Source organism: Cinclus cinclus, chromosome 13, assembly GCF_963662255.1.
Source record: "Cinclus cinclus chromosome 13, bCinCin1.1, whole genome shotgun sequence".
Lineage (NCBI taxonomy): Eukaryota > Metazoa > Chordata > Aves > Passeriformes > Cinclidae > Cinclus > Cinclus cinclus.
Genome location: NC_085058.1, coordinates 13,504,109 through 13,519,781, shown reverse-complemented (window position 1 = coordinate 13,519,781; position 15,673 = coordinate 13,504,109). Strand labels below are relative to the sequence as shown.

General features: G+C 40.1%; 1 protein-coding gene across 1 annotated transcript in view; it reads left to right on the top strand.

The window, feature by feature from the left end:
- ARNT2 (aryl hydrocarbon receptor nuclear translocator 2) overlaps nt 1–15,673 on the top strand; it is a 68,190-nt gene that overhangs the window by 31,746 nt on the left and 20,771 nt on the right. Inside the window, exons 6-11 of the mRNA XM_062501196.1 lie at nt 1,014–1,079; nt 1,470–1,555; nt 8,506–8,582; nt 10,515–10,649; nt 11,419–11,493; nt 15,479–15,630. Of these exons, the coding sequence (XP_062357180.1) occupies nt 1,014–1,079; nt 1,470–1,555; nt 8,506–8,582; nt 10,515–10,649; nt 11,419–11,493; nt 15,479–15,630 (591 nt within the window). The remainder of the gene's footprint in view (nt 1–1,013; nt 1,080–1,469; nt 1,556–8,505; nt 8,583–10,514; nt 10,650–11,418; nt 11,494–15,478; nt 15,631–15,673) is intronic.

Below are 15,673 nucleotides of genomic sequence, written 5' to 3'. Positions count from 1 at the left end.
CAGCCCTGAGAACACTGCTTTTTCTTCCTCCCAAGATGCCCATCATGTTAGGAGAACTTGTTTGTGCAAAGAAAAACAGGCCTAGTGTCCTGGTTGCAATTGTTCCCTGGCTTTAAAAACAGGTCAGATTGCAGTTATTTCCTAGCACTCTTATTCTGTTAATTCCAGTGCATGAGAGTGATTTTACACATGCCAGTAACCCCACTGTTTTTGTATTTCTAAATTTTTTTTTAGCTGTTCACTTCTTCTCCTTGGCAGTGACTGATAAGAAAAAAAAAATAAAGGAATAAAAAGAAAACCTTCTGTGAAGAATGGCCCTCAGATAATGTGAACTTTTCCTTGTGGTTGCTTCTTTCACTGTTGTTATTATTTTTCCATTAAAAATGAGGCTGCTTTTACCCTTCAAACTATTTACTCAGCTTCAGATGGACTGTTGAAATTATACAGTTAGGCATACTTACAAATATCACAAAATACACATGAACAAGTGTTAAACAAAGTTACTTGACAGTGCAAATAGTTTGATCTCGCAAACATTATCTTAATGTCTACAGGCATTGTAGCTGGTGTCTGGCAGTGGAATTTTTCTGTCTAGGGAATCTACAGGAGCACTAAGATTGGTTTGTGTGAATATTTGGGGGTCTGACATATTTTTCTCTAGTTTTCACCCCTGTTTTATGACATTTTAAGGTGTATCTATTCTTTAGCCACCCTTGGGGTATCAATTTCAAATAGTCTTTGTACTGGGCAAGAGTGGAGGGGTATCTTTTTCTAGTCTCTTTTAGTTTTCTAAAATAAATAAGATTTTTATAGCACATCTAAAAAGCTCAGCCTGTGGAAGCAGCACGATTTAAGTAAACATGAATACACAAGTTTTTGCTAGGAATAAGTATGCATTACTGTCTACTTATATATGGTAGTAAAGATCTCAAAATGCATTTTCAGCATGTGTGTTTATATTTTAAAATATTAATTTACTTTAAAAGCTCTTTAAAATATTAATTTACTTTTAGGTGTGGAAATGCTCCTCTGGATCATTTACCTCTGAACAGAATAACCACCATGAGAAAAAGATACAGGTACTAATACTTAATTTACCACAAAGCAGCTGTAGTTCCCCTAAGCCCTGTCCTTTGCCACTGAGTTAATGCCCACTCCAGGAGTGTTGCACACACTGGATCCTTTGCAAACAAAATCTCTTTGCATGTGTCACTCAGATTCTTTGTTTTATACCAGCTCCATCTCTGAATCAATCTTTGATATTTTTCTCCAAGAAATATTACAGAAAACAGGTACAGCTTGAATAGCAGCACAACAGAGCTGGCAGTGTACAGAACCCTAGGTTGATTCTTGGGTGTTTCCAGCATAACTTACAAATATTGGTGAATCATTAGTAGTCATAGTTTGAAAGCATAAATCTATTCTGCATGTCAATCAATGTGATGTTTTTGTGTTTCTTCTTCATTCAGGAATGGCCTGGGCCCAGTGAAAGAAGGTGAAGCACAATATGCTGTTGTCCATTGCACTGGCTATATCAAGGCTTGGCCACCAGCAGGTTTGTATCCCTTGTGGAAGGTGGTGTGCACAAACCTTAGGACAGCTGAAAACCTGACTCAGGTTTCCTTGCTGCTAGAAAAACAGGGAGAATTTTAGTGGGCTAACCAGTTAAAGCTCACCTTGATAAGCTTTTGAGAAGAAGAAATCAGCTGTTGTTACTCAAGGCATCCCCGTTTTTCCATGTGACACCCTTCTCAATTTCATTGTCACAAAGGACCTGTAGGAATTGCCAGTAATGCAGGATTTCAGAAACTGAGGCCAAAAGTTTGCAAGTTATGTTGATAAACCAACATAAAAATGGTCTCATTGTAAGAAGGTGGACACAAAGGATTGTGTACCTCTAGGAAACGCCAAATAATGCTTTTATACTTAAGTACTGAATTGCAAGTACCTATATATGAGAATGTGTAATTTCACTTTAGACACAGGGATGTTCTCAGTAATAGTGTTACTTGAGAATGTTCAGTATTTGTGATAAATTCTGTTTTGAGGCTGTTGTTCTGGGAATCAGGTCTTGGCATACTACTTTGATCCACGGAGAAAAACATTTACCTGCTGGAACTCAGTATTGCATATGGGAATATTTACCTTTGAAAAATTCTGAGAGGAGACAGTGGAGCTCATCCAGACCTCATTATGAGTGGGGTTATTTGACCTTGGCATTTGCAGGAGTTGAAGAGGTTGTTTGCAATGTGACAGCGCCTGCTGGCATGAATCAAACCAGGAGCTGTCCTGCCCTTTTGTGGTTGTACACCACGGCCATAAATCACGTTGATCCAGGCATTATGAGTCCTGAGAGGTGGTTTGTACCAAATGTGTGCAGACATCAGCATGCAGATGTGAACTTCTTGTTGGTTTTCTGCTGAAATGCAGTTTCGGAAGCAGAGGAAAACTGCCCCTCTTGTTGCTAATAGGATTTAATAGGAGTCAAGATGATTCGGCTTTGCTTCTGTCTCAAAAGTGTGAGAGCACAGTGTCTGTAAAGTGCTCTGAAAATAGATGGTTTTTTCAATTTTTTTTTCTTCCACAAGAAGATTAACTTTTCTGTTGGTAATTCTAAACGTAATTTAATTTGACCTTGATATATGGGATGTCTCCTCAAGAAGGTGTAGGTCATATAAGATTTTGTTTAGCTTGAATGAGAAAATTGCTGCATGTTATGGGATGTTTAAAGAGATCTGACTCTTCAGGGGTGTATGTTGCTGATGCAGAGCTACAGATGCACGAACTTTTGTCGGCACTGGGTCCTGATGTTGGCAGTGTGGGCCCTTCAGGCACCAGTTCTTCAGGACAGCAGCCTGGGGTTAAAAGGAACTTCTGTGTCTTTGAGTACCCAGTGGTCAGGTATCAGCCACATTGTAAATCCCAGTTGGCATTAGTGAGGTCTTTTCCCCATCTCAACTCTTCCAAAACCTTGCTGCTTTCCCATATATAACAACCTCATTAATTTTAAGTCCTCATTACTTTATGGGATGTTTGTATTTCACTGAAGGGCAAATGGGAATTTTCCTGTCTTGTGTCTCTGTGTCTCTCCAGTGTTCTGTGTTTCCAGAAGGAGTTTATATCCTGTCAGCCTGGACCTTGCAAAGACAATCCAGCGCACTTCTCCTTTCCATTCTCAGGATGCATTCTCTTAACCCTTGTGACTTTTGTCTGCAATTGTTCATTTTTTCACTTCACTTCTCAAAATGCAGGTCACTGGCACTATGCATTCTTATTTCAGATGAGTTTGTAGTGATGGATAGCACAAACAGTATTTCCTGTCTTACCTGGCTGTGTAGGGTGCAGCATCCTGCTCTTTTGTGTGGTGCATCCTGCAGGCACCCTAAGACATCTGATACAACTTTATTTGTCTTCCAGGTTGCCTTTTTCTCACTTGTCAACTGCAAATCTTGCTTTGAATTGTGTGATGTTTCAATTAGTAATATCAAATTCCATCCTATTTCTCTTGCTTTAGCTTATGACTGTTACTGTTCCCCAAGTGCATGCTTATGCATTTAGTAATGTTGGATTTCATCCCATTTCTATTACTCCACTCCTCAAAATCACATGGTGCTTCCTTATGATATCCCAGTGCTCCTCCACAATGTTAATGTCTCCAAACTATAGCACAGTCCTAAGGGATGTTTTTGATTTTGACAGCCTTATGTGGAATTTCATTGGTCTTTTATGTTACCATTGAAATTGTTACTCCTATTAGTCATGTCTGAGTGCCTTTTTCAGGGCACACAGAACTGAACCAGGGCCTTTTCCATGAGTGTTTCTTTGCCCTCCCAGTCTTCCCACTTTGTGTTGGTGATTGTCCTGTATCCATTGGCTTTCAAAGCTGGATGGGAACATCCATGGGCTGAATTGTTCCACTGTATGTTTGAGTAAATAAATGACAACATCACTGCATTTGTTCTGATTTCCAGCAGTAATCCAACCATAATCTGCAAAGCAAATGAGATAACTACAGCAGTAATGGAATTTGCCAAGGCTTCTCTACCCTGTAATAGAATTACTTTGTTCAAATCTGCAAGCCCTGCATGGTCTCTGGATTCTTGGGAATAAATGGGCTTGTGCTAAATCACAGCTGTTTAAAAATTCAGTGATCAAAAAGATAATTTTCATTTATTTTTCAGTTGCCAAGTGGACACTGGTATAAACTCCAGATCCTTTTCTTTCAAAGCATGCAGTGTGGCATGTGCATTATATAGCAAATATACAACACAAAGGGTACTAACCAGTATTATCAAATGCCCTTAATATGTACTTTGTCTCATTTGTTCAGCACTTGGTATTTTCTCTTTCTGGGTCGAATTGCGTTTTCTGTGGCCAGTGTTCGGGTTTTTTTATTCCCACACTGAATAAAACAATCAGTGTTGATACAGAAACATCAAGAGAAGAACTGCTTTGTAATGATTATTGGTGTGATAGACTGTTTGACAGTGCTGCTGCAGGGAGGAGTCTGTGCAAGTCTGAAGTGGTCTGAGTACCTCAAGCAGGTGAAAATGAATAAGCTACAGACAGCTGGTGGCTTATTTTAAGGACTGGGTATGTTGTGTTATGGCTCAGGTCTGTGTTCAGCATGAAAACGTGTTGGCCCATCCAGCCTACCTTTGTGTTTTTTCTCACTTACGTGGAGCTGCAAGGCTCATGTATTTGCATTCTGTCTTCAGCCCCTTCTTCACTGAGAAAGGGGAGGGAACACAGAGCAAGCATCATGCCTCGCCCTCTGTTCAGGCTATGTGTTAATGGTCTGTTCATTTTCTTCCACTGAGCCTAAAAAGACTGGTAAAATTAAGATCAAGTGCAAAACCAGGCATATGACAGCTACACAATTCTATCCCCACAGGTTAAATGCTGGCCTCAAGTAGTCAGGGTGCAAACTTGGTGTGGAAGTCAAAGGTAAAAGGAGTCAGGTACTTCAGATGGATGTTCCAGCAAGTCATGGTGTATGTTTGGTTAAATAATGAGAGCGTGGTGTTGGGTTATTTTGAATGAGGTAAAAGGACCCCTTGTTTGAAGCTGGCTGAGCAGCAATCCCAGCCTTTGTCCTTCTGTTCCCAGCAAAGCAGCACAGATGGAACTTGTGATCCTCAGCCTAGAGAGTGCTGCAAGTTCATGGCCAGTCATAAAACTGAGAAGTGCTGACCTTCTCCTGGGGCTTTTTCCCATTTTCAACTTAAGCAAGATTTTCTTTTCTTCTGTTTTTTTTCCCCTCTGAATACCTCATTCCTGGAAGGAAATGAGTCTTCTGTGGTCCATATGATATTTTCCTAATAGGTTAGTTCTGCTTTTTTTTCATGCTGTAAGATTTGGTGAAGAGAGAAGATAAGTTCTGTCAGGATGTTGGTAGTTTTCTGTAAAACAATGCCGGGATGGGCAGAAAAGCACATAGTGAAGAAAAGAGATAGACACGTTTCAAAAACTTCAAATAAAAAGTCACAGAATAATGTTAAATTCAGATAATGTTGAAATCTTTTTTTTCTCTTTAGTTAAAAAAGAAACATTTTAGTCTTCCAAGTCAGACTTACGGTAACATCTTAACCACAGCATGCCAAAGCTGTTAGGTTATTTTAAAGTTTTGGCCAAAATCTGGACGTTTGTGCAAAGTAGTCCCTCTTCCAATACAAAACAAAATAGTTGCTTGAATATTCCTTGCAGTGCTGTCATTTTTAAGGCTTTATTTATTTTTTTAAAAACTGGTTAATTTAGTTTTTATTGGGATTTTTCACAAGATTTTTATCCTTAGTATCCACAGCCTTTTTTGTGAAAGCCTTTTTCCATTGTTTTGTATGAGAGATAAAGTCACATGGTGTAGTTCCTTCCCTGGCAAGTAACTATCAGAAATGGTTCTAATGGAGACAGGCATTATCAGGGGATTGCTAGTGACCACTGGACACTTAAATTCCATCTTTCTAAAGAATTATAAATAATTTCTTTTTTTAGTGTAGTGAAATAAAACCATAAATCAACTAACACTGTTCCATGTCTTGCAGAAAATGTGTGGCAGAAGGGTAGACAAAGAAAGCAGAAAATGGAACTTTTCTGTTGTTAGAGCCAACTGGAAGCTCATTGGGAAAACTAAAAAGTTCCTTTTATGTCCACACCAACACATGCTGTTGCCCTGTGGGAAACTGTTTGCTGGTATAAAGGACACGTGGAAATTAAATATAACCTCTGACAGCACAGCATTCTATTTGTGATGCTCAGTTGCAGCTTAGCTGTGCCAGTTGTTGATATGAACTCAGGCAAGCACAGCACTGTATTTATTATTTGAGAGGGGTGTATATTTGGTGTTGAGAAATAAACCCTCTCCCAGGATTACACATAAAGAATGTGAATAACTGAAGTATGTTTATTTTGTTGATGCCCCCTAAAGATCAGTTTCATGGCTGCTTTCCTCCAAGCTCTTACAACTTTTTTTAGAGATAGTGATGGTACTTGGTGATGTTAAGGAGCAATATTACACTATGTTAAGAGCTGGACAAACTGGTAGAAAGTGCAGTGCATGTCTTTATTTACCTGTCCATACTGGAGTGTGTTCAGTAGGAAATGTGCTAAAGCAAAAGTAAATCTCATCCACAAATGCACCCTCCCATATAAAGACACCCAGAGTTGAATCTGTGGAAATATCAGCTGAAGAACAAAGAAAATAATTTCTCTTTATGGAATGCTGCCAGTAATAGCACCTACATTGCAGAGAAGCAGACAATCTTTTTGTAATATTTTTTCTCTAGGCACTTTGGGAAGGGGTTAACAATTCACTGGGTCATGTATTGATTAATTTGCCTCCATTTATCAACAGAGTGACATCAGAAATAATGTTTCTTAGCTGGGTTTAATTTTGGAGGTTGTTTATGTTACTTTGATTTTATTTGAGCAGTAGCAAGCATGGACCAAGTTCCTAAAAAGGAAAGCATTGTTGAAAGCTGCAGAGAAAAGAAGATTATGCAAAGTGGAAGCTGCCCAGCTGTATCCTTGCTGTCCTTTGCAATACTCTGTGCCACTAAGGAAATGATTGGAAAAGCTTTTGAAGTCAAGGGAATATACTTTAAATGTGTCCTTCTCAAATGGAAAACTTCATTTGAAAGGGATCTTTTGGTTAAGGTTATCCAACTAGAATGCTTAAGAGTTATTTCCTTAAAACATACTTGTTAGATGATACAATAATGCTCCTCCTTTGTAAAGCTCTTGAGACCCTTTGATAAAATTCTAGCAGTAGGGGCTGCAAATAATGTTGTGCACCCCAGATTATGAAATTATTGCAGAACAAGTTTCAATATATACAAAAACATGGGGGCGGTCTTTCATACTTGGTGTAATTTATTTTATTATATAGTTCATTGAGGACCAAAAAATACCTGTTTGGAAACTGATTGTCAGATAAGATTCAACTATTTTGACACAAAACAACATCCTTAGAGATTACTCCAGTTCATTCAGCAACATTTTTAGTAATTTTTCAGAGGTGTCAGTTAAGAAAGTGGTGTGCTGTCATCCTCTGGACTGTCCAATGATTGCCTTACATTGGGGATTATAAATTTTAAAAATAAAGTGGCTGTTGTTTCAGAAATGGTAGCTGCTCTGCAATTAATTTCAATAATGCTTTTAAGTGCCTCTTAAATGATTCACTGCCTGTTATGACTGAATTCCTTAAAATCCTTGTGAAAGAGTTTATAGATCACTTAAAATAGGTCAGTGGTGTCAGTCCTGGAAGACATTTTTTCAAGTGTTTTATATGAGCTCAGTATCTCAGTTCTGGAGTTGGGAAATAGTCTTAACTCAAGGTTTAGCCAACAAGCAAGTAAACAGTGCTAATCTGAATGTTCCTATTTGTGAAACACTGAGATGGAAAATAGTACACATGTATGTTTTGAAACTATTCCTGTGTTTATAGTAGTTACTCCTGTTACACAACTGGAACAAGCAGTGTTAGCAAAACATCCACATTTTTTTCAGTCTTTCAACGTAACGACGCAGGTTTAGTCCATTATAGAAGAAAGTAAAACCAGCTGGTAGATATGTGTGCGGAGTTAGTGATTAATTTAGGCTGTGCCTTGTTTTTAAGGCTCCTAATAAAATGTTATTCCCAAGGAAAACAACGCAGTGTACCTTCACTGACCTTATTAAGTGACCCCATGGTTCCATAACATGCTGGTAGAGCAGCACTCATGGAAATGTTACTGTCCAACTTGGTGTATAATGGAATTTTTGTATCTGCTTTTCAGCAGCCAAAATTGCTGCTAAGGGTACTATGTATACATGTGAGGTACGTAGGATTGAGCACAACTGAGAAGGATCATCTGATGTGAATCCAGAAATAATGACTGAAACTTAGAGAAGAAAATTAGGTTATTTTGTAAGATTTAGAGCACCTAGAAGAGTATAGAGTCAGAACAGCAGCATCTCTGTTTATCCCCATTTCCTGATTGTAACAGTATTTGTTATCATTCACTCCAGGAATGACTATACCAGAAGAAGATGCTGATGTGGGACAAGGTAGTAAATACTGCCTCGTGGCAATAGGAAGGCTTCAGGTAATGCCAATCTTTCCCTTTACAAACTATTTCTGAAAGCATGATCATTGTTCTGGTGTGGTTGTAAAAGATTTGCATGCTGTTTTGCTACTAGACTGTAACTTTTAATATGCCTCCAGTTTATGAAGTGCCTTGATGTCTGTGCAGTCAATGATCTGTCTAGAACTTGTCAGCAGAGCAAAATGAAACTGTGATTTTGGTGTATATGTGTACTTAATCCAGTAACAGCAGCAGAGATGCTCCTGAAGATGAGTGTGCACAGACCTGCCATTCTTTAGGGTGTGTAGGGTCGGGGTGCTGGAGGAAGTGAGAAACGTGGCAGTGCAGGTGGTGCCTTAAAGTGACCCCCAAAGCCAGTGATAGCTCCCTGCCATTTTTCCAGTCATTGACTCTCTGACTAATCAACTACTTGAAAAACTGTGATTGCAGGAGTTATTCTGAAAATGGTAAAGATAAAGCAGTCAAGAGGCACTTGAGAAATCATAGCTTTATTCTCAGCATGTATTGTGTTATGCATTCGGATGAGATGTGAGCAGAAGGAACTGGGAGAATAAAATTTTCCTTCCTTTTTGTTTAGATGGTTGCAATTTCTGTAGTGCGTTTCCTCCTTTGTGCATTGCTGAGCAGAGTTCAGAGCTCTGAGCTAAAACAGTGGTGGTAAATCTCCTTCACCACAGCAGGGAGGACAGTTTTCATCTTCCTGGTCTGGGAATTCTGCCATGGGTAAACATGTTTGAGCCTCTTGCATGATCCCCTGCACTCGCTGCCATCTGCTAGGAGAGGATCACTCCTGAAAGGTGGAATGACCCTTTCACAGGGGCCAAACCCATCTTACCCGAGGTGAACAGCCTGCAAGTGTTAGCACGTTTGCAGAGTGGCTCTCCATGGCCGTGGCAGAACTACACAAGTACTGCAGGATGGCTTTTAGGCTAATCATGCTTTCATAATCAAGAGTAACATATTCCACTAATGGAAAGAAGGAAGTTATGGGGGTGCATGTGTTACAACTTCCAAAGAAAGATGGTTTCCAAGTAATGTCTGTTACATTAGAGGAGGCATTGTGGTATGTGAGGGAGGGCAGGAGGAAGCTCTGTGGTGGGTTAAATCAGAAAGGAGTCAGGGTGCACAAATTAAAAACTCTTGTTCTGTAACAGCAAGTTGAAATCTTGCATACGATTAACTGGCTAATCAGCTCCAAGTTAGCAAAAAAATTAAGGTTTTTGCTCATTTTGCATTGTTAGCAGAGGTGGCTCTGGAAGTTGTAAGAAAATCAGCGCTCCCCTGTGTACCTCCAGTGAGAAAGTGTGGATATGAAATGGCCTGATAGCACAGATTTCAGGCAGAGCTGAAAAATCTCTCTGGTGAGATTTGAGAAATATTTAGAGAACTGTTTCTCATTATGAGCAGCTGCTTGCTGGTCTAATATCCCCTACCTCAGCCTCTGGAGGACTTGGTTCAGGTTCTGTAGGTGTTTCAGGTGAGATTCATGTCACCTGAAACGTGAGTGTTTAGTCTGAGCAGTCCTGTTGGTTAGGTCTACAGATAACGGGTTGGTTTCCTATCCTGAAAAGAATAAATAGACTGCATTGTCTTTTGCATGTCACTCATTCTTGGTGGACAGGGATAGGAACCACGACGCCTGACATGCTGCAAAGTGAGATGAATCCAGATGGACTTATATCCTCACTATATCCCCCTTTCTTGGGAACTTCTGGTGTGTTTGTTTCTCTGCTGTGCTGTTAAGCCTCAATAGATGCTGTAGGGTGAGATATTTGCCCTGCAAAGTGGACTAAAGGCTGTTCTGTCACTTACCTGTGCTGTTGTTTTATTTGATTTCCTTCAGTTGTTAGCAGTCTGCCAGCAGATCTGTTCTTTAGCTGTGGGGTCAGATTTGGCCCTAGGTGACTGTGGTGTGGTCTTGCTTGGCCCCAGGTGACCAGCTCTCCCGTGTGCATGGACATGAACGGCATGTCAGTCCCCACGGAGTTCCTGTCCAGGCACAACTCTGATGGAGTCATCACCTTTGTGGACCCAAGGTGCATCAGCGTCATTGGCTACCAGCCCCAGGTCTGTGGCCACCGGGAATGTGGAGAATGGGTGGAGCTAATGCAGAAAATCCCATTTGCAAACATGAAGTATTTGTAGCTGATAATTCATACATGGTGCACTAAATGCTGTTTGTTTTCCTTTGCTGTCCACGCCTCTCTGTGTGGGGTATCTTCTTAGACCTTTAGATCTGATTAAAATTCTAACTGCAGAGTGCTCTGAACATTGCACAGCTTTCCAATGAAGACATTTCTGTGATAGAAAGTTAACAGTGCTTGGAGAGAGTTTTAGTCCTGTAGACCTTTGATTCTGCCAATCTCTTGAACAGTAAGCAAACATAATTTACAGCAGCTATTTTCCTTTAGGCTTACATCTGCTACTCTGAACAGGAGGCTAGTACAGAACTGAGTAGAATAGTAAATGAACCACAGCTCTCCCTCAGATAACTCCCAACAGTTGCAATTTAGAGACAAAAGTAGTTCCTTGTTTGTTTCCTTTATTTTTTTTTAATTTCGAATTGCATTATAGTAAGTGTTTTTGCCAAAGTTAGTTCCATAAAATGAACTGTAGTAGCAGATGTCATTCTTTTCAAGACACCATTTCACAGGTATTAGAAAATCACTTAAACTTTTTTGTAAAAACATAGGGCATGATGCCTACAAACCTTGCTTGTGTGGTTCATCTGTGATTAAGTATTATAGATCTTGTGTTTGCAAGAATTACTTGCAGGTCTGCATGCGGCTTTGTGTTGTGGCTTGGATTTTTTACATAGCTTTATGTTTTATTCTAGGATCTTCTGGGGAAAGATATTTTAGAATTCTGCCATCCTGAAGATCAAAGCCATTTGCGAGAGAGTTTCCAACAGGTGCTGTGTCCTGCTCCTTCTGTTCCACATTTTATTATTTTGTTATTATTTTGACCACAGAAATAGTTTTTATTTTATAGTTCAAGGTATGGTTTTTTTCTGTTATGCAGGAGGAGTGGCAAAATACAAAACAATTTGTTAGTCAGTTATCAGTTGGTTAAACTGCATAATAAATGGCAGCTTAAACTGCAGCACAAGTTGACAGTGTTTTCAGAAATAAATCTTCTAGTTATACATTTGGTTTTTTGCTGCACAGGGTGAACTGTTTTGGAGATGCCTGTATTGATCCCACTAGGTTAAGTAGTAACCAAAATGATTTACCTTCCAAGATGGGCTGTTGATTTGGAAGTGGTTACATCCCTCTGTTACACTGGATTGTTTGTAACTGAGTTCTCTGCTAGCATAGATGAAATGCTTTTTCATGTACTTTAATGGAGTTACACCACTTTACATCAGCACATAATTTGGCCATTTTCTCTACTAGAAATTGAAATGTACAGGGAAGTAACAAAAGAAACACAACATGCAGGAAGAGTTACTGGTTTGAATTCATTTTTACTGTGGGCCACATTTACATCAGCTGAATCGGTGACATTTATTCCATTGCAGAACTTGCTGTTTCACCTTGGTCTGGGACATGTATTAGTAGGTCTTTCCCTGAGCTGCCTCCTATTGCTGGGCTTTTCTGTGCCTTTCCTGCTGCACCAGAACACCCAGCACAGAGTGTTTAACCAATTGCTGAGGCTCTGCTGATCTAGGTGGTTCCAAATTTTCTAGCAACAGGCAATAGCTTAACCACGTTGTGTTCATCCATCTTGTGTTGGATGCTGAGATGTATTTTCAGCTGTGAAATGTGGATATGAAGTGTCTTCTAAATAATTCTTATAGCCAACTGTTGGTTCAGGCATGGCATGCACAGACAGAGCCTCTAGGGGAAAACCAACTGAATACTGTGTCCCTAGAACAGATTGTGAAACTGAGCTTATGGTCTCTGCAGAAGCATTGGAGATAGTGTAAGATATTGGTCCTCCTGAGCTGTTTCTCACCATCCCCCCCTTTAACAGGGATTACCAGCCCCATGGTCAACTCCATGTTCCCTTGCACAGTCTGAGTGCACACAGCAGCCTTTTTAAATTCAAGATGTTGATTCAGAGGCTGTGGGAGTTGAATGCTTTAAACAGGTCAGCACACCCAGAGCATCTCCTCTGCCCCACTGTGGCTGGGGATGTGATGCTGCAGCTGAATCCTCCTGACAGGGCTCTGTACCAGGAGTCAGTTCCTGCTTCCCCTCTTCTCTCCTGCCTGCCCTCCTCCCCTCCTCCCTGCTGCCTTGGTGCTGGCACGGATGGGCTTGCTGGGAAGGCTGAGGCACTAATTCTTTCTGCAGGGAACTTCCAGCTTTGGGCTGGTTCAGCTCCCTGAACTGGTGCCTGATGCCATCAGCAGCGCAGGAGCAGTGAGGATGCAGATGCTGATTTTCAGTGGTGCCCAAATGATTGATTCCACTCATCTGTCCAAGAGACAGTGACACAGAGCTGCTGGATAATGACCCGTCACACATCCAGTGTTGCCAGGGTCTCAGCAGGGCTGACTAAGGAACATTGCAGTTAATGGCTTGGTCCTCCTCGTGTTCCTGGGAGGGAGATCAGGCTGTGGGAGGCTGCCAGTGTGTCCCTGAACTCGGCTGCTGAGAGCTCCACTGTCACCACTCACTGCTAGGCATGTGCATAAGTGATTTGCTGGATCAAGGACCTACAGAATTTGCTTAAGGTCATACAGAAAGACAGCAGGAAAAGATGCAATTAGAAGTGAAAGTTCCTGCTCACTCAATCTATGTCCAATCTATGAAAATACTGTCTTGTTTCTGTAGCAGGCACTGCCTTCTTTGGTGTATTTTTGTTCAGTACAGTAGCAATGTGATGGGGGCTGTTATTCCCATCATGCAATGAAGGACTGAAGTAAACAGTTAAGCTTTGCACCAGGTGGTTTTTATTTCCGAAGAATATAAGAAAGTAAAGTTTAATCATTAGCCTTGAAATGTTTTGTGCTGATTTGTTTGTGTGCTCTGTCTTAAGACAGTTCAGGATTTTCCCACCAACAATCTCTCTGCAATATATATTATTACAGAATTACTGTTTGCTTAATTGGGGTTTCAGGGTAATAGTTCGCCGTTTGTTTTATTATTGTTAGTTCAGACTTAGAAATCTCTTAATTAAAAAGGTAACTGTGATTTCAAATAAACTCTTTTTTTTTTTTTTCTAAAACCTGAAAACTTGACACTTCTCATTTGCTGACAGTATCAGAACCAGGCTGGTGCATAACAGAGGAGGGAGGGAGGGTGGGTTTTGTAATTTTTGGTCAATTGCCAGTATATATCTCAGAGCTTTATTTTCTTGGGAAGATAAATTCATTCGTCAGGGTGGTAAAAATCAGGCCAGAATAAGATAGTCTCAAGGCTAAGACCAACAAATACAGGTTAATATCAAAGGCTCCAGTATGCAGCTATTGGATAGCTATGCAGTAGGATGCTATTCAGATTGCACACTCTACACCAGCTCTGTCGTTTCTACCCTGGGCGTGGTAGTAGAAAATTCCTGATAAAAGAATGTTGCCCAGTGAGCTCAGAAAAACCCTGTAAAAGCATTAAAAATCCCCCAACAAAACCAGTCTAAAGTCATTTACTTCAGTAAGATTTTGAACTTTCCTGGGCTTTGCTAAAGCTTGTTGTGTCTTCTGTTTGCATTCTTTCCATTTAGTTCTATATCCAGTTGATTAATTTGAATTGCAGACCTCTGAAAAAAACAGGATTGGAACATTTTTCTTAATCTAATTGCTTGTCCATAAAGACAGAGGGTAAATAGTGGGACTTCTACTTTTAGAGAATACAGGCTGCAGATAGCTAATATAAAGTAAATTCCAGATGTTAACGATTAAGAATCCACAAGATGTGGCATTTATTTGCAGTAGACCTTCCCTTTCCTTCCTTGAGGCAAGCCTGAGATAGCCTGGTGGAAAAGCTGTAAAATGTAAGCAGAGATAGGCCAGGTAAGTGCCAGCTGAATGACTTAAAACTGGAGGTTTTCTTCTGGTTTAACCCCAGATTGTTGGATAACACGTGAAATGCAGTTGCACTGTTAGAAGATTGCTTTAGTTGGCTGCTTCTTAATCCTCCAATAAATTGGTGCTCAACTGTTAACTTGAACAAAACTTCAGCTATTAAACCCAGGCATCTGAATTCTTCGTTACAAACAAATAGCCTGTGGAAGCAAGGAATTTATACTATTAAAATGGACAGTGGCTTATTGGTGTTCTCTCCATTCAGACACTGTCTCACTCTCTTTTCTTCTGAAAGCCAGAAGCAAGTGTTGCCTGTTAACAATTTGCCATCCTAGAGAATGTTTTAATATGTTTGGAGTGGGGGAGAACCAACCCCCGCTGGTTTCTAAAATAACAAAAAATAAACTTCATTGTGTTTAAGCATTGTCCTAAATTTGGATGCTGATTTATACCATCCATTAATTGTATAGCTGGGTATCCAAGCAGCAAAGCAATCAACCTCAAAATGGCTTTTCCTGTAGGCTATTGTTTAGCTGCAATGATTGGTTTATGATTTACATATAAACATTTAAAAGATCCTCAGTTTGGTTTCTGTCAATCTCTTGATAAGTGTTTCACATTAAAACATTCCTGAAGTTTCTTTGTTAGGATAACAGCACAACCTGATGATTGTCCTGAGTCTGTATTCTTTTTATAAGCAGGCTGGAAATTGGCATTTTATGTGACAAAGCATGAGGATTTCATTCCAAAGGAGATGGTTGTAAGCACGGATAGGATTTTGTGTAATCTTTCCAAATGACAAATTCCTCTGCTGTGCCCGTAGCTGTCTGGAATTCAAGTTTGAAGTGCACCAGTTGCTGCTGTTGACTATTCATTTGCACAGCAGATAGCAATCTCCTGTTATTAACCTTTCCAAATGGCTTTGCAGGTGGTAAAACTGAAAGGTCAAGTCCTGTCTGTGATGTATCGTTTTCGCACCAAAAACCGGGAGTGGATGCTGATCAGAACCAGCAGCTTCACATTTCAGAATCCTTACTCTGATGAGATCGAATACATCATCTGCACCAACACTAACGTTAAGTATGTGCCTTTCTGGGTGCTCAGCTCTGTGGTTTTAAGGAAT